Source organism: Dipodomys merriami, unplaced genomic scaffold, assembly GCF_024711535.1.
Source record: "Dipodomys merriami isolate MVZ:Mamm:240054 unplaced genomic scaffold, mDipMer1.0.p SCAF_11, whole genome shotgun sequence".
In the NCBI taxonomy this organism is placed as follows: Eukaryota; Metazoa; Chordata; class Mammalia; order Rodentia; family Heteromyidae; genus Dipodomys; species Dipodomys merriami.
The window spans coordinates 35,528,942-35,554,741 of NW_027202382.1; the positions used below are offsets into that span (position 1 = coordinate 35,528,942).

General features: G+C 39.9%; 2 protein-coding genes across 3 annotated transcripts in view; one reads left to right on the forward strand and one right to left on the reverse strand.

The window, feature by feature from the left end:
• Fbxw2 (F-box and WD repeat domain containing 2) overlaps positions 1-19,300 on the reverse strand; it is a 39,503-nt gene extending 20,203 nt beyond the window's left edge. Inside the window, exons 1-5 of one of the 2 annotated variants that reach the window (XM_070012651.1) lie at positions 19,228-19,300; positions 19,014-19,122; positions 14,804-15,313; positions 2,843-3,037; positions 512-645 (exon numbers count right to left, since the gene is read on the reverse strand). In XM_070012651.1, the coding sequence (XP_069868752.1) occupies positions 512-645; positions 2,843-3,037; positions 14,804-15,293 (819 nt within the window). In that variant the 5' untranslated portion in view covers positions 15,294-15,313; positions 19,014-19,122; positions 19,228-19,300. The other variant, XM_070012643.1, reaches the window with a different exon arrangement.
• B3galt9 (beta-1,3-galactosyltransferase 9) lies at positions 19,116-25,800 on the forward strand. The gene is made up of 2 exons (XM_070005004.1): positions 19,116-19,283; positions 24,697-25,800. The coding sequence occupies exons 1-2, from the start codon at positions 19,116-19,118 to the stop codon at positions 25,798-25,800; spliced, it is 1,272 nt and encodes a 423-aa protein (XP_069861105.1).

The window sequence follows — 25,800 nt, forward strand, 5'->3', positions numbered from 1 at the left end:
TTGTTCAGAAGCCTGGGTTGCAGATTCAACTGAGACCTGATAGTAAGCATCAGGCACTGTGCTGGGTGCTAGCCCAACATGTCACTTAATATCATAAAATCCAGCAGGTGATAAACTCACAACTCTCTTTAGCCTCACCTATTTTGGAAGAAAGGTCTAACTATCTACCCAATCTAAAACCTACCAGCTATCTGTGACTTTTTTTTAAATCATTTTTAATGTTTTTTTCTTTTGATTTTATTAATCTTAACTCATTTTTTTAATGTGATACTGAGGAATCAAACTCAGGGCTTTATGCATGCTACTCAAGCACTGTACCACTACACCACATTCCCTGTCCCTATGATTCTTTATCCCCCATATAGAATGCTGCACACTATCATGGAATAGAGTGCATGTTTCTATTCCACCGGCTGCACCACCATCTCTTACCACTGTAAGGTAGTATCTGCCATCATCCATTCCCACAAATGAAAAGCCTGACATCAGGAGGCTTCTTAAGTCTTCCTACCTTAGTGACCCATTCCGTGTGCCCGGTGAGTGTATTGAGGCATGTCCCAGCAGATAAAGCCCAAACTTTCACAGTGAAGTCTGCAGAGCCACTCACTAAGATATCCAGCTCATCGTTGTAGTCCACGCTAAACACTAGTGCATATAACATACACAAAGTTAAAACACACCCTTCTGCCAGTGGATCTTTGTTTAACAAACATTCAGCACTGTTTATTCTTCCTAGCTGCCTAATGGTTTCATTCCCTAACAAGAGTTACTATAATGGTGCTTGCTACTCAACCAGCAATATTATGATTTAAATTTTAAAAACCTATTTCAAAATTCTTATCATTATTAAAGTTTATTACTTTAAAGTTGGAAAGTTGGAAAGTTTATTACTTTAAAGTTGGAAAGTTCCAACACTTGTGCCAGCTTCAAAGTGCAATACACAAGCAGTGATGGAGATAATGGCACTTCCTAAAACCATCTGCCTGATATTACACGAATTTTTACTTAGTCTATGTAGAAAAACAGAACATACGTGACTTTATTCAGGTTTGTAATGATAGTAAGAGAAAAATGTGAAGAATTTTAAGCTTCAAAACAGGACTCTGTTAAGAAAAACCAATGTAAAGAGAAAAAGGGCAAACTAAGTCATTCATTCAATACAGTAATACCTAGCATTTAAATCTGTGCAGGTACAGTAGTAGAACATTCAATATTTCTTTCTGTCTTTAAGTTCTAAAGGACACTGAGAACCTGGAGATGAAGATAGTAGCACTTCCTTTAAAGGAATTTAAGTCTGGGAAGAGAAGTCTAGAAAAAAAGTTTACCTCTTGCTAGGGAAACACCATGGAGAATGACTAAGTCTGCACAGGCCTATCAGGGAGGACTTCAGGGAAGAGGTGGTATTGGAAATAGGCCCTGAAGAATAAGCAGTTCATATCAAGAAAAGAAAAAGAATTATGTTGGAAAAAGGAACAGGAAAAGCATGGATTTAAGAAAAGCTACCACAATGTCCAGGAAACAGCAAATGGAACATTTTTTTTAGAACAGGATCTCCAACTTGACCAGGAAAAAAAAAATCATCTGGAAGTCATGATATACCTTGACACTGGGAAATTTAACAACCAGTTTAACATGTAAGTTCCATACTGAATCACACATCACCAAATATTGATTTCTAAAAAGATAGACTGCGTTGTAAAGGAGATAATAAAGACTGAAGAAAAATGTACAAAATAAATAAAATGGGAAAACTTTTTAGTACTCAAAAAAAAAAAAAAAAAAAAAAAAAACCCCACACGGGTGTACCTACAGGTGTACCTGAATTACTAAGGGGCTGGGAAGGTGGCTCAGTGGTAGAGCGCTTGCCTTGCATGCCTGAGGCCCTGGGTTCGATGTCTCAGCACCACATAAGAAAAAAGCCGGAAGTGGCACTGTGGCTCAAGTGGTAGAGTGCTAGCCTTGAGCTGAAGAGCTGAGGGACAGCGCCCAGGCCCAGAGCTCAGGTCCCACGACTGGACCAAAAAAAAAAAAAAAAAAAGAATTACTGAGCACAGACACAGTGTAAGAGTAAACAAGACAGAATCTATCCTATGGAGGTGATCTGGTGGTGAGGTAAGACTATCATGTGATCTGTCATTTAACAGCAATACAAACTTGGGAGAACCTACAGGAGAGAGCAAGTCTTGGAAGGCTACTCATAAATATGATGTCAAAGAGCACAGACTGTGACTCTTAGAGGCTAAAGCAGTACATAAATGGAGGAAGGAAAGAAGGCAGGCACTGCACAAGATGCTGAGAGTAGCTCACTACACAGTTCCAAAATAATGCAACAGGAGAAGCTCAAGGCTATCTTTAAAAGAATAGTTTTCTGTCCCCAAAGCTGCTATACTTTTATTAGGAGACATTTAGGTATCAGTTTCATTTTATCTCTAGGTAGTTGTCTGTTAATCACCTCCAAACTGAGCTCTACCTAGACATAAAACAGTGGAGACCATATTCACTTCAAAGATGTTCAGCCCCAAATCTACAAAACAAATTTTGCTGAATTTCTAAGTGTAGGATTTAAGTCATTTTGGAAGGATGGAATCTGACAAAATCAGATGAACTGACTGCTCACCAGGATATAAACTAACTAGGAGAGGAAAAACCACCACTCTCAGCTTAAAGGTACACAGATATTTTCCAATGGGCTAAGGAAAAGCAAAATTGTGAACAACATTCCAAATGAGGAGGAGAGAATGGCAGATCAATTAAGGGGGTGAGGGGGCTGACATACTTGATTCCTAGTTTTAAAGCGATAGGCTAAAGCTATTGTAAAAACCCTAGGAAAAGAGTAACCCACCCGCCCCCGTGTGCCCTCGGAAGTGCTGGGTCCTGGCTCCGGAACTCCATTCCCAGCAGGCCACAGTGTTGTCAAAGGAGCCTGTCACAAGCTTCTGCTCATCGAACTTCACTGCTGCACATGTGTGGGTCTGGATGCCATAAACACACTGCCCTGTGCTCACATCCCACAGCTTTGCAGACAAGTCATCTGACCCTTTAAAAGAAAAGCAGGGGAGTTATTAATGAAACACACCCCGAATAAGGAAAATCAATCCCCAAAACATAGTATTCTCAAAAAAGACCTTCAGGGTCACCTTCTCTAGTATTCCCATTTTAATGATGAGAAAACCAATACATGGAGAAAATATGAGTTGCTTAGTCACCAAAATGCTGTCAAATGCACTAGGATAGGATCACAAAAATCAAAGCTTTTACGTTTCAGATTTTCCCATTAATTCTCCAGGTGATTAAAAAGAGATTAAAGCATCCCTTGGTGCGTTCATTGAAGAATTCCATGAATCTGTGGGTAGTATGAGTTTTTGGATCTGAGTTTGAAATGGCTGGGTGCTACCTATGACTGTATGCGTGTTTACTACCCAACAGTTCTAAATACATGGCTAGTAAAGCTGTTTGCTGAAACACAAGTTAAGGCAAGTCAAAGATAAGCATCTGAACTGGGTACAAGTGGCTCATCCCTGTAATCTCAGCTACTCGGGAGGCTGAGATCTGGGTATCACACAGTTTGAAGTCAGTCCAGACAGTAAAATCCCTGAGAATCTTATTTCCAATTAAGCATTAAAAAAAAAAAAAAAAAAAAAAAAAAAGGCTAGAACTGGGAGTTGTAGCTCAAGTGGTACAGCACTAGCCCAGCAAAAAAAAAAAAAAAAGAAAGAAACTCAGAAGCAGTACCCAGGCCATGAGTTCAAGCCCCAGGATTGGTGAAAGAAGGAGAGAGGGAAGGGGGAGAAGGGATGGAGAGAGAGGGGGAGCGGGGGGGGGGGGGGGACGGGAGATGACTAGCTCAGACCACTGGCTAACTTCTACAAAAAACAAACTGGTCTTCTCTTGCGTGGTCTTGAAATAATGTGAAGAAGCCTCAAAGAAAACCAGTGATAAATCACAGCAAGCATTCAAATGAACTCACAAACTGTTTTTATAAAGCTCCTTAAAATTCTGTAGGAAAAAAAGAGAAAGTTTTTTCCCTGTCTCTAATGCAATGTCATATTAATCATGGTGACAATTTGAGACTCTGGTCTAATTAAATTTAGAGTCCTAATGGTTAACTCTTTTCTCACAATTTACTTTTAATTTAAAGACTCAACAAAAAGATACTTTGAGAAGACATTAAATATAGTCAAAATGACCAGGACATAGTATTGTAAGAAACCACCCAATAACCAGTTTTTAAAAGGCTGAAATGACTAAATAAAACCAACCACAACTCCACCATTAGTCAAAAGCCACTGTTTCTTTTTTTGGTGGGTCATGGGGTTTGAACTCAGGGCCTGGGTGCTGTCTGAGCTTTTTAACTCAAGGCTAGCAGTCTACTCCTTTAAGCCACAGCATCACTTCCAGTTTTCTGGTAGTTAATTGGAGATAAGAGTCTCACAAACTTTCCTGCCTGGGTTGGCTTTGAACTGCGATCCTCAGATCTCAGCCTCCTGAGTAGCTAGGATAATAAGCATGAGCCACAGCACCTGGTTTAAAGCCACTGGTTTTGTTTTGTCTTGTTTTTCCGTCGGTCAGGGGGCTTGAACTCTGGGCCTAGGAGCTATCCCTCAGCTCTTCAGCTCAAGGTGAGCACTGTACCACTTGAGCCACAGCACCACTTGCGGTTTTATGAGTGGTTTATTGGAGATAAGAGTCTCACAGACTTTCCTGCCCAAGCTGGTTTTGAACCCTGATCCTTAGATCTCAGCCTCCTGAGTAGCTAGGATTATAGGCATGAGCTACCAGTACCTGGCAAAGCCACTGTTTTTGACAATGGAAAATAACTATCACTGTGAACAATGAGAGCATGACTTTGACATGGGCAGACTCACTGAGGGAACAGAAAAATGATGGCTGTATTTGTTGTCAAACCACTATTTAAGTTTGTTTCCTTCTCTAAAATGAGGGGTAGGGCTTGGTTGATGGTTTTCAATGGGCATGTGAGACATTAGAATTATCCAGGTAGCTTCAGGAACATACATAAACAATGGCTGGGGATACAGCTCAGTAGTTAGAGCACTTGTCTATCATGCATGAAGCTCTTGGTTCCATCCTCAATGCTGCACAAGTGAACAAACAAGCATCATACATAAATAGGGGCACTATCCAGAAATTCCAATTTAGAATTCTTGAGGTAAAGTGCAATAATCTTAAAAGTTAGTCAGGTAATTCTAACATATCAGCAATATTTGGGGATTCAAAGGTCTACAACAGTATTATCTAACAAAAATGAAGATGTAAATACATATACCATTCCAAAATGTCCTAAAAGTCACTTAGAAAAACAAAAACACATTAAAAATAATTTAACTCAGTGTGTGTGTGTGTGTGTGTGTGTGTGTGTGTGTGTGTGTATGTGTGTGTACACACCAGTCCTGGGGTTCACACTCAAGGTCTGGGTGCTATTCCTGAGCTTTTGTGTCCAAAATCAGCCACAGCTGGGGCTGGGAAGGTGGCCCAGTGGTAGAGTGCTTGCCTTGCATGCATGAGGCCCTGGGTTTGATTCCTCAGCACCACATAAGCAAAAAGCCGGAAGTGGCGCTGTGGCTCAAGTGGTAGAGCGCTAGCGTTGAGCTGAAGAGCTGAGGGACAGCGCCCAGGCCCAGAGTTCAGGCCCCACAACCGGACCCAAAAAAAAAAAAAAAAAAAAAAATCAGCCACAGCTCAACTTCAGCTTTATTGGTAGTTAACTGGACATAAGGAATATCATGGGCTTTCCTGTTCCGGCTGGCTTCAAAGTATAATCTTCAGATCTCAGCCTCTTGAATAGCTAGGATTACAGGTAAAAGCCACCAGCTCCTGGCTAACTCAGTTTTTTGACAAAATATTAAAGCTTTATTTAACATATTAACTTACTGATGAAAATTATAAATGAATTATTTTATATTCTGTAAAATTTTTAGTTTTTCAATTCTGGTATTTCAATTTCACATCTCAATTTGAACTAGCCATAGCTCAAGAACTCAAAACAGGGCTTGTGGCTACTGGGCTGGACAGCACAGATTTAAAGACCTTTTGCTTGTATGTTTCTTAACTATATTCTTAAAGAGCTATTGTAGGAAAATAAATCACTGTAGGTCATATAAGAGCTTGGTTCTAACCTACTGCCAGTGTTCAATTGGAGTTTTATTCATTTATTCAACATACATGTATAGAACTTCTGTGCCAAGCAGCGCTACTGCTCTCATGGCAAAAAATAAAGACAAGAAAAGCTAGCTGGGCACTGGTGGCTCACACCTATAAGCCTAGCTACTCAGGAAGCTGAGATCTGAGGATCACAGTTCAAAGCAAGCCCAGGCAAGAAGGTCCATGAGACTCTTATCTCTAATTAATCACAGAAAAAGCTGGAAGCGGGACTATGACTCAAGTGCTAGAGCACTTGCCTCGAGCAAAAGGAGCCCAGCGACAACACCCAGACCCAGAGTTCAAGCCCTACTGCCAGCAGGAAAAAAAAAAAAGCTAATAGTAATAATTCAGTACAGTCACTGGTGGATAGCCTAAAGACAATACTAGAGGATAAAAAGAAGGCTTCTCAGATGAGCTCCTGCTGCACATGTCAGTGGTCTACAAACATGCCTCAGATGATGGTATGACAGGCTCCTCAACTATATTCCTCTTTTATTTTAGCTTAAGCTCAGCTTCAACATGTTTAAACAAATGACTTCATGGCTTAAAAAACAAAAAAAAAAAGCCTTGAAAGTTGGGCACCAGTGCTCACGTCTTTTTTATCTCAGTTACTCAGGAGCCGAGATCTAGCGAATCACAATTAAAGCTGACCTGGGTAGACAAGCCCAGAAGACTCCATCTCCAAACTAACAAAAGACTAGACTGAAGGCATGGCTCAAGCCGTAGAGGGCGTGCCTTGAGCTTGAACCCCAGCTACCCTACCACCACCACACACAAAAGAACCTTTGATTCTAACTCATTAAAATCCATATAATCAGTAACCAGGCAAAGAAATAAAAAATAAATGGTATATGTTATTTCTTTTATATTAGTAAAACTTCTCCTATAGAAAATTATATAGAAAATATTTAAGGTTTTGTTAACCAGTCTGTTACAATCAGTCTTCTAGAGGATATGGCCCACATTCAGTTGTTTGCCAACTCCAGGCATACACATCTAGTGGTGTAGTATTAAGCATCTCTCTATTACATACACATATATGAATAGGCACTCAAGCCAATTTATAAACAACTATTGGACTATTGGGAGCCATTCTTAGTGTATATTACCTGTTAAAATGCATTGCTTAAACATGGGCCCAAGAAAGAAAAGAAAGAGAGAGAGAGAGAGAGAGAGAGAGAGAGAGAGAGAGAGAGAGAGAGAGAGAGAGAGAGAGAGAGAGGGAGGGAGGGAGGGAGGGGGAAGGGAGGGAGGAAGAAAGAGAGAGAGAGGGAAAGAGAGAAGAAGGGAGGGAGGGGGGAAGGAGGAAAGGAAGGAAGGAAAGGGGGAGGGCGGGAGGGAGAAAGAGAAAGAAGGCAGTCAGGCAGGTAGGAAGGAGGGAAGGAAGGAAAAGGAAAAGGAAAAGGAAAAGGAAAAGGAAAGCTCAGTGTGACCAGAAAATGGTAGCAAGACAAGCTGCCATTAAAGCCAGGAAGATGTTTAACTATGATCTTATCTGAAGTTGGGGAAAACTGGATGTAGTGGGAACAAAAAAAAATCCTAAAGGCTAGAAGGCTAAAGAAAGAGGACAAACAAAACGTGGTCTAGAGCTACAATGGAGTATTATTAGGAAAAACCTCAAAGACATTGTGCTAGGTGAAATAAGTCAATCAGAAAAGAAGAAATATTTTACTTGTGTGAGGTACCTAAAATAATCACATTCATAGACAGCTGACTGGAAGAAATGAGAAGTAGATAACTAGCATTTAGCTGATATGGTTTCAGTTTGAGAAAATGGAAATAATTCTGGAAATGGTGGTAGTGATGTGCTTAATGGCACAGAACTGTACATTTTAAAATGATTAAAAAGGGGTTTAGAAGTATGGCTCAGGTAGAGTGCTTGCTTAGCCTGTCAAGTGTTGCCCTGGGTTCCATCCCCAACATTGGTTGGATGGGTGGGTGGATGGATGGATGAATGGATAGATGGATGAATGGATGGATGAGTGGATGGATGGATGGATGGAGAGAGACAGACAATTCATTTTCAACCCAGTGTCTGGTGAGTACCACTGCTGCATATGTTCACCCTTTATCTCATCATTTCTGTGCCCCCTTACCCTCAAATACAAATAAATGAACAAACAAGACAAAAAAAAAAAAAAAACAGCAATGAAGAAAAAAAAAAAACTTTGTGTCCATTTTCTAGAATTCATTTCAATGAATAGTTTATATGATCAGATGCACATAGGCATTGAGCCTTTGTGATCCTCTCCTAAGAATATCCTCCTTTTGTGCCATTTACTTTTATGCCCTAAAGAAATATTAAAAATAACAAGATCTGGTTGAGCTCCACATCTATTCTAACTGCTTGCCTGGAGGAGCCACTGTTCTTTCTGGCTCTGTGTTGGCCTTCCCAAAAAAACATTTTTTCAATCATGCAGCATGTGAGTGAAAGAGAACTAAATAAATATGAACTTTTTCACTTAAGAAAGTAAAGAAGTCACACTCAATTATGAAAACATACTTTGATGTAAAAAATGTCAAGACTGGGCATGTAACCAATAGCAGAAAAATGAACTGTAACACAGAGTAAACTATCTTATCAAGTTTAAATATTTAACTGGTAGAATCAGATCCTGGCTCTCCAGCACCTCTCTGAGGATCTGACTCTGCAGACCAACTGAGTAAAACTTTCCAATAAAACTCTTTACTACCCACTTCTTTAATTTCTCAAAGCACACTTGTCTAAAATCCTCTCTAGCCTTCATTTTCCCCCCTCTAAATCTCCTTTTAAAGTTTTACTATTTCATCCATAGCTGCATTGTTACTTAACTCCTAATTTTTTCTCTATAAATGAGTACTCTTCAAACCTCTGACTTGCATTTCCAAATACCTTGGGGTACCTCCATATATATATATTTATTTATGAAGATTTATATTTTTTATATATCATTTTTATATATTACATATTTATATTATATATATGGAAAATATAGGTCAACAAGATTCAGTCCATCCCAAACTGAACTTCATTTATTCTCTTAGATTTATTATCACTTTCTTTTTTTAATCCTTTGGAGATAACAGGGATGAAGCCAGGGCCTATCATTTGAGCTACACCCCTTTCCCCTTTTGCTTATTTTTCAGACAGTCTCACATTTTTGGCAGGTCAACCAGACCTACCACCCTCCTACTTATGCTGGTGTCAATCCTGCTATCTCTAACTCACTAGTAGCTGTTACAGGCATGAGTCTCTGCCTCATTCCATCATTTTCCAGTCTTGTTATCAGGATTACTATCTTCCCAAGCATTAAAAGTTAGACACCCCGGCCATTCCTGAAATCTCTCTTCTCCTGTCCATATTTAAGTTATTAAATCCTGTCAACTGTACTTTAGTAGCTGTTTTTATATTCAAATCATCCCTTTTGATTTTTAAATCACCTTTTACCTTTATTCTAATTCTTGACCTATTTATTCCAGCTACAGGGAAACAAGAGAATAATTTAATTTGGAAGTTCAAAACTCAGAAATTCTGCGACCTCTCTAAAAAGGCCTTGATTGGAAAAATTGTGAGGATAGCTTCAGTTGATACAGTCTTAGAGCCATTACTGGCATTAACCAGGAATACTAGAAACCCTGCAATATTTGGGATAATACATAAAAAGAACTGTGTAGACATTATATTTTTAATATTTGTATGTATAGTTATTTATTTCTATGAATTCAAGTTATCACTGAGAGAGAATGAAAGAAGGGGTGACATTGCCCAAAAAGAAATGTTCTCATGTTGGGCACTCGTGCTCACAACTGTAATCCTAGCTACTCATGAGGCTGAGATCTGAGGATCATGGTTCAAAGCCAGCTCGGGCAGGAAAGTCTGTGAGACTCTTACCTCCAAGAAACCACTCATAAAACCAGAAGTGGCGCTGTGGCTCAAGTGGTAGAGTGCTAGCCTTGAGCTGAAGAGCTGAAGAGCAGTGTCCAGGCCCAGACTTCAAGCCCCATGACCGACCAAAATAAAAAAAAATAAAAAAAACCAATACTGACAACAAAAAAAAAAAATTCAAGACTATTTTACTAATGCCTACATGTGAGGCCTCTCTTGGAAAGTCAGTCCTAGCTGCTCCAAGCCTGAATACATTGCAATGGCATTGCTACTCTGAAGGAAGACAAGGGCTCTGATTTGACAACCAGACTTTTACCTAAGTTAGGTCACCTACCTACTCCAAGCTATGTGCCCTCTGAGGTAAAAACTCTCCTACTTCTCCCACGTATGTTCTCTATTGCCTTTGAAGTGGTAGGTATTTCAAACATAAGTGTCTACCAGTAAAGGCACACTAGGCTCCTTTCTAACTATTTCAGAACTACAAAACAGAAAGTTAATTACTTCTATCTACACTATGTCAATTTTAGCATTTGCCATGAATCTCTTTGGCAATACTATTTTATTGCTGGCTTGGGGTCTATAGGGTCACTGTAAGTTTATTGCCAAATCCAAGATTTCATAACTTAAAGAGTGAAAAAAAAAATCAAAGAGTTAGGACAAGATGCCACAAAGATATACAGCTTTAAACAGCTATTTCTCTAGTGTATTTCTTCTCTAGTGAAGCCCCAGAGATGATATTGCTTTTAGAAAACTTGAACTAATTATTTGCATCATTATCAATAGCCAAAATATACAAATCTGGTGAATTTAGAACAAAATTTGGATAGTAGAATAGAAATAACTTAATATAGATCTACTTAGATACTAATCACAAAATGCAGGGACAGGGACCAGGTGCTTATGGCATATGCCTACAATCATAGCTACTCAACAGGCTGATATCTAAGAATTGCAGCCCTGGCAGAAAAATCTATGCAACTCTTACCTTCAAAAGCCTAAAGTGGAACTATGGCTTGAGCAAGAGAGCATTAGTTTTGAGCACAAAAGCTAGGGGATAGCACCCTGAGGTCAAGCACCAGGACCAGGACCAGCATACATACATACATACATACATACATACATACATACATACACACATATGTACATATACATACACACACACACACACACACACACACACACACACACACACACACACACACACACACACACACACACACACGGACAGGGGACTGGGAATGTAGCTCAATAGTAAAGTAATTCATTAGCAAGCTCAAGGTCCTGGGCTCAATCCCCAGCACTGTAACTAAACATATAAGCAAAAAACGTATTCATGGGTCCATTTATTGCAATACTAACTTTCTAAAAAGAATTCAGTAACTATACTGAATTTACTTCTACTCCAAATTAGTGAGACTTTATTTCAAAAATAAAATATGACAAGGGGAGTTAAAAAAAAAAAGTGATTATAAACCAGTATTTACCTAAATGGAAAAGAGCTCCAAGGCAATACTGAATCTTAACCTTTAAAAATACTTGTCATGTGCCAGGGGCTCACCCCTGTAATTCTAGCTACTTAAAAGTACGAGAGCTGTGATCTGAAGATTGAGGTTCAAAACCAGCCCAGGCAGAAAAGTCCTTAACTCTTATCTCCAACTAACCATCAAAAAGCCAAAAGTACAGCTGTGGCTCAAGTGGTAGAGCACCAGGAAAAACATGTACACACACACACACACACACACACACACACACACACACACACACACACACACACACACCTTGCCAAAAGTACAGCTGTGGCTCAAGTGGTAGAGCACCAGGAAAAACATGTACACACACACACACACACACACACACACACACACACACACACACACACACACACACACACACACACACACACACACACACACACACACACACACACACACACACACACACACACACACACACACACACACACACACACACCTTGCCATAAACCATAAGGCAAAAAAGGCATGTAAAAAGCTATCAGGTAAGCATTAAGTAAATTCAGGATGACAAACCAAAGCATGAATTAACTTATAAAACTGGGAAAATATCTAGCATTTCAGAGAATTTATCACCATCTGGAAAAATACAGGTGCTTAATAAGGAAGTGAAAATTTAAAACAATCTTGAGAAAATATTATACACTTTATTAAAAATATTAAAACTGAGCTGGATGCTAGTGGCTCACATCTGTACTTCTAGCTATTTAAAAGGCTGAGATCTGAGGATTGCCAGCTAGGCAAACAAAACTGAGACTCCAATCTCCAATTAACAGAAAAAAGCTGGACTGAAGATTTGCCTCAAGTAGGAGAACACCAGCCATTTGCAGAAAAAAAACTACTCAACAGCCTGAGACCCTCTGTTCAATCCCAATATGGGCAAACACGCAAGTGTGTGGGCATGCACAAGCTCACACACACATTCATTTTTTAAAAAAGAACCTGAATGTGCAATAATATGGGAATAGTAAAATAATATATTTATACAAGTTATTCTTAAGGGGCTAGGAAGGTGGCACAGTGGTAGAGCGCTTGCCTTGCAAGCCTGAGGCCCTAGGTTCGGTTCCTCAGCGCCACATAAGCAAAAAGAAAAAAGCCGGAAGTGGCGCTGTGACTCAAGTGGTAGAGCGCTAGCCTTGAGCTGAAGAGCTGAGGGACAGCGCCCAGGCCCAGAGTTCAGGCCCCATGACTGGACCAAAAAAAAAAAAGTTATTCTTAAGTTATTCTTAAGTAAACTGGTATACATACACAAAGGTTATCAGAAATTATCTTAGATGAAAAAAAGAACACCAAGCATCCTTATATATAAGGTGTTAAGTAAATAGGCATTGGATCAATGAAAACAACAACCAGATACCAATGACTACTCAGGAGGCTGAGACTTATAGGATCAAGGTTCAAGGCCAGCTTAGGAAAGAAATGTTGCTAGACTCCAATTCCAAAATGAGCAAAAAGCAGGGCTAGAAGAATGGTTCAAGTAGTAGAGCACCTGTCTAGCACAAGGCTCCCAGTTCAAATCTAGTATTGCTCCCTCACAACAGGAACTGCCCAGAGCCTTTCTAACTACTGCTAAGCATTATTTAATTACCTGTCAAAATGTAGGCACAGATTATAACCATTTGTGAAAACACATACTCATAAGTCAAAAGTAACTTTTTAATATACTATGACCAAATAGCATTTATCCTAGGAATGCAAGATTCAGTTAACATTAGAAAGTCCATCAATGTAATATATTAGTAGAATGAAAGAAAACACTCACATGCTCATTTCTGTTAACAGATACAAAAAACTTTCTCAAGCTGGTCACCAGTGGGTGACATCTATAATCCTAGCTACTCAGGAGGCTGAGATCTAAGGATCATGGTTCGAAGCCAGCACAGGCAGGAAGATCCTTGAGACTGTATCTCCATTAATAACCAGAAAATCAGAAATGGTGCTGTGGCTCAAATTGCTCAAAGAGCGCTAGCCTTGAACAGAAATGCTCAGGGACAGCACCCAGGTCCTGAGTTCAAGCCCCACAATCAACAGGACAAAAAAAAAAAAGTTATGGATCTCAATGGATACAAAAAACTTTTGGTATTAGATACAAAAATCCAATACCAATTAGTGACTAAAAAAAAGCTAGGTACAAGCTGAGTACCAGTAGCTCACGCCTATAATCCTAGCTCCTCAAGAGCCTGAGATCTAAGAATCGAGGTTTGAAGGCAGCCCAGACAGGGAAGTCTATGAGACTCTTATCTCCAATTAAGCACAAAAAAAGCTGAAACTGAAGCTATGGTTCAAGTGGTAGAACACTATCCTTGAGCAAAATAACTCAGGAACAGTGCCCAGGACTGACACAAAAATAAACAAATGAAGGAAATATTCTTTTTTTTTTTTTTTTTGTCGGTCGTGGGGCTTGAACTCTGGGCCTGGGCGCTGTCCCTCAGCTCTTCAGCTCAAGGCGAGCGCTCTACCACTTGAGCTACAGCGCCACTTCCGGTTTTCTGGTGGTTTATTAGAGATAGGAGTCTCACAGTCTCTCCTGCCCGGGCTGGCTTTGAACCGCGATCCTCAGATCTCAGCCTCCTGAGTAGCTAGGATTACAGGCGTGAGCCACCAGCGCCCGGCTAAGGAAATATTCTTAATATGACAAAGGACATCTAAGAAGAAACCGCAGTTAATGCCATAATGGAATAACAGACTTCTAAAATTTAATAATTTTATATGTTATAATATAGTCATTTAACTGCCTAGTTTAAAACTATCTTCATTGCCAGGCTCAGAATTGCAAGATTTTAAAACAAGGAAGAAATATCTCCTTCCCACATTTTACAAACAAGGAATCAAACACAGACATGTTAAGTAATTTGTCGAAATGAAGGACTAAACATTGTTTTTTGTTGTTGTTATTTTGTTTTTTACTATTTTTTCTTAAAAGTTTATTGATTAAAAAAATGTTAAAATGTAAGAAAGTATAGAAAAAGTAATCTACAGGCTTCTGACTCAGATAATACTTCATAAAAGTCTGAATCTTTTTCTCATAAATCTTAATTTAAAAAATGTTTTTCTCTATAGCGAAAGAGAATATGGAGGGAAGGGAAACTTACTCAAGGATGGGAGGAAATGCCACTGAAGATAACAATTACACTCACCATTCTCCAAGCCTGAGTACTTTGTGTGTTGTTAAGTTTGTACCACAGAAAATGATTTTAAAAACAAACAAGAACATCCTACCCCTAAGAAACCAGTCCCAGTGCCTTACCTGTACAGAGAAGTCCATCTTTGTAGTAAAGTGCATACACTCTGGCACTGTGTCCAATTAATGATGAGGTCTCAAAGGCTTCATGGTCCTCCAGTTGCTTCATTCTCAAAATAGCCTTCAAATAAACCTTCTTCCAGTGCAAAGCGTCCTGAACAGAATCATCTATCTGCCAGCCCAAATTGTTACAGGCAGTCTGCCACACCTCTGTACAGGCACTTATCACCTTATTCCACTGTTTAGAGACGAGGCAGCATGTGAGTAAAGTCTGAGGATCGAGCCATTTTAACAAATAAAAACTGAGCTCCAGAGGAAGGAGTTTGAGGAAGTCCCGCTTGAGGAGGGTCTCCAGGTTATTGGAGAGATGCCTGAGCTGGACTGCCCCACTCAGACTAATCAGGTGATCCAGAGTTTCATTTTTCTGCAAGTCCGTCAGAGAAAGAAATGTAACAGAAATGTTATCAAGCCATGTCTCAAAGTCCTTTCTCTCCATAAGGTTATGGAAATATTTACCTGTGGCACATCAAAATATTGTATTAGTTCTGCTCAAAGAGACCGTTCAAGCAAGACTGCTAATAAATGAAGTATTAAAATTAGTGTAAAAAACTTTGTATTACATCTTAACGCTTAGTTACTACAACTTGACAGTTAACACCTTTTAATTATCTAAATTTTTTTTTCATGCACAGAAAGAAAAATACTTTTGCAAAACATACTTCTAACAAATGAGGACCTATAAAATGTGTCATGGAGATAGGCTGGTATCCATGTCTTGTTCCTTTTGAAGTCTATCACATGCTACATGCAGCTTCACAGTAAAAGATTTACGAAGTATTCATCCACAGTCAATGTATTCTTTAAGACAAGCCCCCACTCCAGCAAAACCAATATAAGACTACTTCCTTAATTAACTCTTTAATAAGCTAAATATGGTTGTTAAAAATCACAAAAATAAGCACCAGGATGTGACAACCAAAAGGCAAATCTCCAGAGCAGTAACCTAAGATATTAGTTATACAAGGTACAACCTGACCTATCACCACAATCACAGAGCTACTTGGTTTTTTTTTTTTTGTTTCTTTTTTTTACAACAGATGTTTTCAGCACAAAAGATAGGTAGACATATTAAGTTACAAGTCCTCTTCTGGTTCTTGTACCTTCTTCAAAACATGCATTAGTAAGGCCCTACATAGACTGTTTTTGGAAGTTTCATATAGGCTTGTGATAACTCTTAATTATGTACTTGGAGCTATTAGGGGCGCAGAAATCTGTGCAATAGGCAAATTAATAATCCTGATGCTGCCAGCAACAGTGGCAGTGTAACCCTAGCTACTCAGAGGTAGGAGGATTTCAAGTTTAAGGACAGCTTGGACTATAGCATAGTGAGATCTCATTAAAAAATAAAACAAAAATTCATAATCCCTATGCTTAAAAAACACCTAAAAATGGATATCTTTACTTTGCAAAAGATGTTAAAGCAGGTAAGAAATTGCTTAGAGTCACAGGGCTAGTAAAATACAACAGACTGAAAGCTAGTGCTCTCAAAAATCACTACCCAAGTACACTGTGTGTCTCTGAAGTGAAGGACAATAAAAATGAATCATCACATGGTGGTAAGATCTGGGTGTACTAAGTCTATTTCATTATATCATTTTCCCCTTTGGGAGAAGGACAAACTGTTCTAGGGCTAACTGGGCAAAAGAATTTTAAAGTAACCTGCATTAATGTCAACAAGTATCAACTCACTATTTACAATAGGGACTAAACTGATTTAAAGAGAACAACAACAAAAAAAAACCTGTGAACCAATTACAACAAAGAAAAACAAAAAGAAAAAGCATAAAGCCTAATGCCAGTAGCTCATGACTATAATCCTAATTATCCAGGAGGCTGAGATCCAGCTGACCTTGGTTCAAAGCCAGCTAGGGCAGAAAAGTCCAGAAACTCCATCTTTCGCCTCCCTTATCCCACCTCCACCAAAAAGAATAAAAAGAGCTTTTAAATCATCATAACATTCCAAGGATGATATAGCCACATCCAGAGTGGTGAGTTTCCCATTTCTGTGACTAGTCAAGATAGCTGTATACAAAGACAGAATGGGATGAATGAAAATGCTCTGGCGCTAGCAAATATTTTACTGATTCAGCCACTTCCTATGTGATCATGGCAATGTTCAATTCACTTCTAAGTTTCAGTTCCATCATCTATAGAAATGGAAGAGATAACCCAATTTCAGCAGTGTAAGAAATCAGAAATAAAGCAGGGGGACATATAACACCAGTACCCAGTACTTTGTATTAGTTCCATTATGAACATCTGCCAGAAACCCCATTTTTGGCACCAGACTGGCCTGGACATGACCCACTAACATCCTTTTCAATCTTATGATCTTACAGTTTCTCTTAATATGTAGAACAAAAACTCAAGGTGTCATATTTATTAACTTTATAATTAAGAGGAGTTATTGACATGAGGCTATCACTATTACCATGTTCCTTCTTCTACCTACCATACGCACATCCTTTGCTGTCTAGCCTTTTTTCCCCAATCTCCAAGACTAAACATACTTGCCTTCCTGCCTTTAACACTAATGGTCACAAAGCTCTTGAGGAAATGTGGCATAATGAAAATATTCTTTTTATTTACTTATTTATTTTTATCTTATTTTCTGGGCTGGTCCTGAGGCTTTAACTCAGCCTCTCAATGCTGTCCTTGAGTTTTTGTGCTCAAGGCTGACACTCCACCCCTTGAGCCCCAGTTCCACTTCTTGCTTTCTGGGATTTAATTGGAGATAAGTGTCTCATGGACTTACAGCCCAGGCTGGTTTCAAACCACGATCCTCAGATCTTAACCTCTTAAGTAGCTAAGATTACAGATGTGAGCCACTAGTGCTGAGCAATGATGAAATTAGGCTCTGGTTCTGCTATTAACCACTTATGTTCTCTTCGACAATTCTCATATTTATTTATACTGATCTATAAGACTAAAGTACTGCTCACAAACATGACCTCATTTGACCTTTACTAGTTCATGGGACTACTAAGTTCAGGAGTGTTACTGCCATTAACTAACAACTAAGGAAATACACGGACCACAAGATGGAGTTGTGAGGGGAAATAGAAGCTTAACATCCTTCCCCAGTCCATAGTCCTACCCCCTAGTCCCCTCAAAAAAGAAATAAATCCTAAACAGAACATTCCAGATCAAACCGTGTGGATTTGTGTGCCCCCACCTTACTTTAAACAACTTGGTCTAGTAAAGAATGAAATTTAAAAAAAAAAAAAAAAAAGAATGAAATCCAGAAATTTACTGAGGTGTCATTGTCTGTTTTCCTGCAGAGGCTTTGAAAATGTATACATACCTATGAACTTATACAGACATAAAATATATTTTCAATATCCAAGAAACATTAATACTGGTTGCTTCCAGAGAGCACCAGAGAACTGAAGAAAAAGAATAAAGGCCCCTTTTGACTTTTATTTTAAAAATGTGAAAATACTATCTATTAAAAAGCTTTTAGGTCTTTTGTTTGTTTTCTGAGAGGATCTTTCTATGTAGCCCAGTCTGACCCTTAACTTTCCATTCTCCTGCCTCAGCCTCGACAGTGATGGAACTGCAGGTGTGCGCCACCATACCTGGCCTAAAGTCTTTCGCTTGAAAAATGCTTTAAGAGCTGTATAAGAATACAAATAATATTTATAAATATTTTTGCAATTCCACTTGCAGCTGGGTGACCTTGAACACCGTCTATCTCAAGATTTCCTCACTCGAAATCATGGATCCATGAACAGCTTTACCTACAAGGGCTTTTGTAACGATTAAAACGTTTTGCATGGCACCTGGCACACTGTAAACCTACAACAGCTGCCAGTTACCGTTAATTACTTAAGGACAAACGTTGTTCCTTGTGCTTTTTGTGGTTGTTTTCCAAGCAGCACCCAACATACAAACCTGTCTTCATAACATTCCAATTACGGCGCAGTCCCTGATATCGCTACAATGCCTTGTCCGTCTGCACGCTTCATCTTTCAAACTCCCGGTGGCCCTGGGACGTCACTGTTAAACTCGTTTCGCATCGGAGGAAACCAAGGCACCGGGAGGCGGGAACTCGGAACCCCTACTGTGCTCTCTCTACCATAAACCCCGGATCCCTGAACGCGTTCGTCGCTCCCAGGTCCCCATCTCCCGGAGTCGTGTTCCACGCGGCACTGACCTGAGCGAGCGCCCCGGGGCCCGGGACCTTGCGCCGGGCTCACACCGATTAGGCGCGCTCGGGCCGCCAGAGCCTTGCAGCGGCCGGGTCCGCTCCGCAGCCATGGCGCCTGCAGGGAGAGAAAGACAAACAGACCCGGGCGCGGCGGGTCAGCAGAGGCGCGAGCACCCAGAAGCCCCCTCCCTCCCCGACCCGCCCCGCCTCGTACACAGACCTGGACCCGAGGCCGCTGCTCTCCCGATCCTCAGCCACACAGGGGAGCGGCTTCCGGTATTTGTACGTCATCTCCGCGCGCCCCTCCCGTCCGCGGCGCCAGGCGGAAGCGGCTGCACTTCCGGCCCCCGCCCAGAGGGGGGGGAAGTGGGAAAGTTACTGAGGTTGTCAGTCAGCGCATGCGCAATAAGATCTGTTCCAACTTTATTACTGGTGGTACTCGGCACAAACTTTCTCTCAAGCGTTGGGTCCAGATTTGCCCAGAGTGTTTATGACTCTCCCCTAACTTTCTCTTGCCCCAACGCAGCGACAGTTCTTTTTCTTACTTCACCGAGGACTTTTGAGTTCAAACTTCAGTACCAGCATTAAAAAATAAATAAAAATTCTGGTTAGCTTTAGTTAAAGTTTATATGTGCACACTTGGAGAATGACTACCGTGTTGGATATCATAATCCAAACATAATAGGACAATGGGATTTAGTGCTACAACATATCAAGGTTCCAAATTTCCTCACTACGGAGGAAATGGGAACATTTCCTCACATGCAGAAAATGGGAACAGAGGCTCAAAATGCTGGTTCTTGTCCCAATAATCGTATCATTTGGTTGGGGGATTCCAGCTGATTTGGTGGAGGATGTAAAGATGGAATATGATATTTGACTTGGGTTATGTAAAATGGATAATGAATTATTTTTAAGATATAAATGTTAAGTGTCCTGTGGATAAGACTTCCCTGGTAACTCATCACTTTAGCTAGTAAGTGTAATTGTAACTCTGTAACTCCATAACCCTGTAACTCTGTAACTGCTTCTGCTGTTTTCTGAGTAATGGCAGCCCTAACCCAGGGGACCATCACCACCCTTTGTTCTATTCTCTTGCTTCCTGACAGCAAAACCTTAGCAGGGAAATTTAAACTTAAGGTGTGCATTTCTTGTAACAATCATTGGCTAAAACCAATACCCAGCCTCCCCCTTTCCCCGCCCTAGCTCCAAATGCTTAAAAGCCGGTGTGGGCTGGCACTGGGGGCTGTTCCTGGGATCCCACCTCCAGGTGCTGTCCTGGTGCGCCAGCACTTTTCCCTCAATAAAATCTTTTACATTTTCACTGCGGACTGAGTGGTCTCACTGACCCTCCCCACTACACAGCTTGACCCTTTACTGATAGAACTACTCAAAGCATCTAATAACACATAATCACTTTGTTAAATTTGCAAGCCCACAGACAATGAACTTAAGGTGGGTTTATTATGCAAAACATGGAGAAATGGAGCCTCAGATGAGTCTTATTATTGCTTAAAACATGGAAACAATGAGTGTAATATGTAGGACATTCCCCTCTGGTTCAAAGAACACATTCGGCAGAGTCTTTTTTCCCCTCAGGTTTCTGTTGCTTCTGTTAGGTTTTTAAAAAGAGGTAGGCGAGTAAGAACAGCACCAGCACGCACGTGGTATTCAGATAAGGGGTAGGTTTATTCAGTAGACCTGCTTGGACCAGGCAAGGGTGGCACTCCACGTGGCTGGGAAAGGCCTGGGAATGAGAGAGAGCTGGGAAGAGAGGAAAGAGAGAGAAAAGAGCAGAGAGAGGGGTAAGAACAGTAGCACTCACGTGGTATTCAGGTAAGGGGTAGACCTGCTGGGACCAGGCAAGGTTGGCACTCCACGTGGCTGGGAAAGAGAGCAAGAGAGCAAGAAAAGAGCAGCAAGAGCTAGACACGAACAGAGAGAGAAAAAAGGGGAGAGTCTGGGCCTGGGCTAGCCCTTATGTAGGGTATGGGTGGGGAAAGGTGTGGCCACATCAAATTCAGATGTGACCTCAGCGGATGCAGATGTGACCTCTTCCAGGTGTCCCAGTTGCCTAGGTAACGCAGGTACTGGGTGGAGACTTTGCTGCGAGGAGGGTGGAGTCTGCTCGCCAACCAGGAGCGGACCTTACAGCTTCATCTAAAAGAAAGGAGGAGGAGGGAAGAAATACTTGCTGCTCCCCAGTGATTTTTCAGTTTTCTTTCCTGGTTTTCTTATCTTTCCTGAATTGGTATTTTTAAATATTTTAAATTATTTCCAAGTTCCCTGTTGCCTCATCTTATCTATCCTACCTCAGGCACTTGAAACATGGGAAGTAAAATTTATGTGGGTTGAAAACAAATTACTATAGAGTCTCCAAAGTCAGGTCCAAAGAGAGAAGATTTGATTTGATAGGAAACAGGAAGTTACTGTAGACTTCTAAACCACAGATTAACTGGTGACCACATTTTGGAAGAGATAGACATAGAGATTGGATACCTCTGTGGAAAGGAAGAAAGTAAAGAAGTCCAACATCTCTTTGCAACAAGTTGTCTCAACCTTAGGAGGTCAGAAGCTTGATGAATCAAATTGAAAATTACAGATAGATCTTCCCCATAGAGATATTCTTTGAATCTCTCATAGATAAAGAAACTAAATGTCAATCCAGAGAAGATACAGGGAAACAAAATACTTTTTAAAAGGAGAAAAATAACTCCACCAGTGGCTCACACCTGTAATCCTACCTATTCAAGAGGCTGAGCCCCAGAGAATCAAAATTTGATTCCAGCCTGGGCAGAAAAGTCCACAAGTCTCAGTCTTCAAAAATAGCCAGCAAAATCCTGGTATTCTACAACTTGAATACCAGTTAAATAAACCAAGCTGAACAAGTAAAAGGCCGTAAGTTCCAACTCGTAAAGAAAAAAAAAAAAACAAAAAAAACCAGGCATGGATGGCTCACACCTGTAATCCTAGCTATTCCGGAGGCTTACATCTGAGGATCATAGCCCAGACAGAAAAGTCCATGAGACCCTATCTCCAATTAACCACCAGAAAACCAGAAATAGAACTATGGCTTAAAGTGGTAGAGTGCCAGCCTTGAACAAAATTTCTCAAGGACAGTGCCCAGGCCCTGAGTTCAAGCCCCACAATTGACCAAAAAAGAAAAGAAAAATATACTGTAAAATACAATTGGATATTTACAAGATCCAAAAATTAATAAAATTTGACTTTTTTAATTTTTAGGTTAGATTCTCTCACTTGATGAAGATTTCCAAGATTGCATGCTATGTTCAAAAAATACAGTCAACTTTGAATATAAGAATTTTTTTTTCTATTGGGGATAAACTTACTTGGAGGAGGTAGCTTGTGTGATTTAACAATTGACATAGCAATGGTCTTAGATAACTTATACCAGGAATCCAGAATCTGATGTATGAGATATATAAGACATCATTATATGGTATTTCCTTTGGAAGATAGAAAATGCATCCATGAGGGATGGCAAGTATCTGGCAATATTCAGAACAGTTTAAAAATGTACTTGTATCAAAGTGCTGCAACTGTTTAGCATTTTTTAAGATGGACTTAAAAATAAAGTTTTCCTCCTTTGGCAGTGATGCTGTGGAGAGATGATACAGGTGAACAATTCTCTGAACTTTTTCTATTCTTTGCTCTGAATTTGCTCTGACTGTAACATGATAAGTACTTACTCTCCTATGCAGGCAGCAAGTATTCTGGGACAAAAGCTCAGGTCAATTGGCAAAGAAACCTTATCCTTAAAGTTTGTGGCACAGCATACTTTACTGCAATTGCTGATAGACTGGAGATACCCTGAGATATATTTTGACATCTGGACTTAACAACTTTGAAAGCCCTGAAATTGCTCATAGACAACATGCAGGTAAGATTCTGATAATCTTGGAAGCATTTGCTGTTTATTAAAATAGGCATGGAGACTGCTGAAGTTTCTTTTATATGTAAATCACCTGCAATGAGAAAATAGAAAAGAGTGAATATTACAATTGTCTGAGGTGGTTTTGTTGTGTTTTGTTTTCCTACTAAATGAATGCATACAAGGAAAGACAGGATTCAGGATTTTCTAGTGGTTAAGAATAAGCTTTAGAATCTGACAGTTTTGAGTTCAAACCACAACCCTCCTCCAATCCCTTAACCACTCAAGTGCTCAGTTTAATTTAGAAGATAACCCAGCTGAAAGGGATATTACTAGAATTCAATGAATTAAGGCCTAAAGTTCTTAGCGCTGTGTCTGGTACACAACAATTACCCATGAAAAATAACTAATATTTTTCTTTGTTGTGTGTGCTAGTACTTGGGTTTAAACTCGCGGTCATTTGCTTAGCTATTTTTGCTCAAAGCTGACACTCTACCCCTTGAACCACACCCTCCAATTTCTAGTTTTTTGCTGGTTAACTGGAAATAAGAGTCCCTCAGATGTATCTTTATAGGCTGGGCTTAAACCACGATCCTTAGATCTCAGCCTCCTGAGTGGCTAGGATTACAGGCATGAGTCACTGACACCAGGCAAAGGTCACTACTATTATATGAGGCCTTTTTAAAACCAAAATTCCTATGAATAATTAATTCCTTTACTATTCCATCATTTTATTACATTTTTGCATATTTACTTCCATATGGGACTTTTCCATCTCTTTTGATAAAGTGGAGTAAGCTTGGCACATTTCTATTGTAGATATCTGGAGAGGTGCTTTGTGTATAGTACGAATCTGCTCATATTGACAGACAGGTAAGAGTCATTAGGAGATGTCAAAACAGATTCAGATTCAGTATTAGATAAAGTTAGAAAGTCGTACTAGGGCTGGGAACATGGTTTAGTGGTAGAGTTCTTGCCTTGCATGCATGAAGCCCTGGGTTCGATTTCTCAGCACCACATAAGCAGAAAAAGCAGGAAGTGGCACTGTGGCTCAAGTGATAGAGTGCTAGCCTTGAACTGAAGAGCTGAGGAACAGTGCCCAGGCCCAGAGTTCAGGCCCCACGACTGACAAAAAAAGAAAGAAAGAAAGAAAGAAAGAAAGAAAGAAAGAAAGAAAGAAAGAAAGAAAGAAAGAAAGAAAGAAAGAAAGAAAGAAAGAAAGAAAGAAAGAAAGAAAAAGAAAAAGTCACACTAGCAGGAAGTAAATGATAAATAGCTAGTGCATAGCCACCAAAAACAACATGGAAAAATAGCTGTTGACCTTTGTAATTAGAGAAGAAACTGATCCAAGTGCTTCCATTAGAGAAAGAACACATATTTTCCTACAGATTTTATTACAATGAGCCTACTTGTATCCTATCTTCCTGACTATGTCTTATTGTTCTTTGTATTTCTAGGGTCCAATACAGTGTATTATATATAGTAAAATAGTCTTTCATTCAAACAAGGAAAAAAATTACTAACTAGTGTCCAAACACACTAGACTTCGCAATGTGAAAAAAGAGAGACTATCATGCTTGTGTCCATAAGACTACGTTTATTGAAGAGACAAATAATAAAGAACTGTTAAAGTTCATATAGTGTTCTGTAGGGGGGAGGAGGAGGGGAGAGGAGGAGGAGGAGGAGGAGGAGGAGGAGGAGGAGGAGGAGGAGGAGGAGGAGGAGGAGGAGGAGGAGGAGGAGGAGGAGGAGGAGCTAGATTAAGCTTGAATGAACATTTGTCCTTTTCTTATTTAGGTGACATTCTGCAGACTTCGAACTCACCAGTGGTGTTTTATTCTGTTTAATGTCATCCTATTTCATGCTTTGCTTTTTGGGGGTGACTTTGTGGAAGAATACTTTCTGCATTCTTTGCCTCATGTCAATATGAAAGTTCTTGAAATTAAGGATAAGGCAAGAAAATTGAACATGGAACCTCTAAGAAATCATCCCTCCAAATATTATGTCCTGAGCCAGTCGGAAGTGTGTAAAGGGAAGAACATTTTTTTGCTTTCTCTGATCTTCAGTAGCCCAGGAAATGGCACAAGGCGAGACCTCATCAGGAGAACCTGGGGAAATGTGAGCAGTGTCCAAGGACACTCCGTGCTCACACTGTTTGCTTTAGGAATGCCTGTTTTGGTCACTACACAGAAAGAGATAGACAAAGAGTCACATAAGAATAATGATATAGTTGAAGGAATCTTCTTGGACAGTTTGGAGAACCAAACACTGAAGATCATCATAATGACCCAGTGGGCTGTGACTTTCTGCCCTAATGCCATGTTTATTCTCAAGGTTGATGAAGAGATGTTTGTCAATCTACCAAGCTTGGTGGACTATCTTCTGAATTTGAAAGAACACCTTGAAGATGTCTATGTAGGAAGGGTTAACCATCAGGATGCACCCAACAGAGACCCTCAGAGTAAAGAATTTGTGCCTCTTAGTGAGTATCCAGAAAAATACTACCCAGATTACTGTAGTGGTGAGGCATTTATAATTTCTCAAGATGTAGCCCGGATGATGTATGTCATTTTCAAAGAAATGCCTATTATGGTGCCTGCTGATGTGTTTATAGGTATTTGTGCAAAGTCCCTTGGCCTTAAACCTATTCATAGTTCAAGGTTTTCTGGGAAAAGACACATCAGATATAATAGATGTTGCTATAAGTTCATCTTTACATCTTCACAAACTGCAGAAACGGAAATGCTCCTAGCATGGAAGGAAATCAATGATGGGAAAGAATGTTCACTGTTTGAGATTTACTATGGGCTCATTTCCTGCAAACTTCTGACATACCTTGACAGCTTTAAACGTTTTCACATTGGGACCGTAGAAAACAATGTTATGTATTTTGGTGATTAG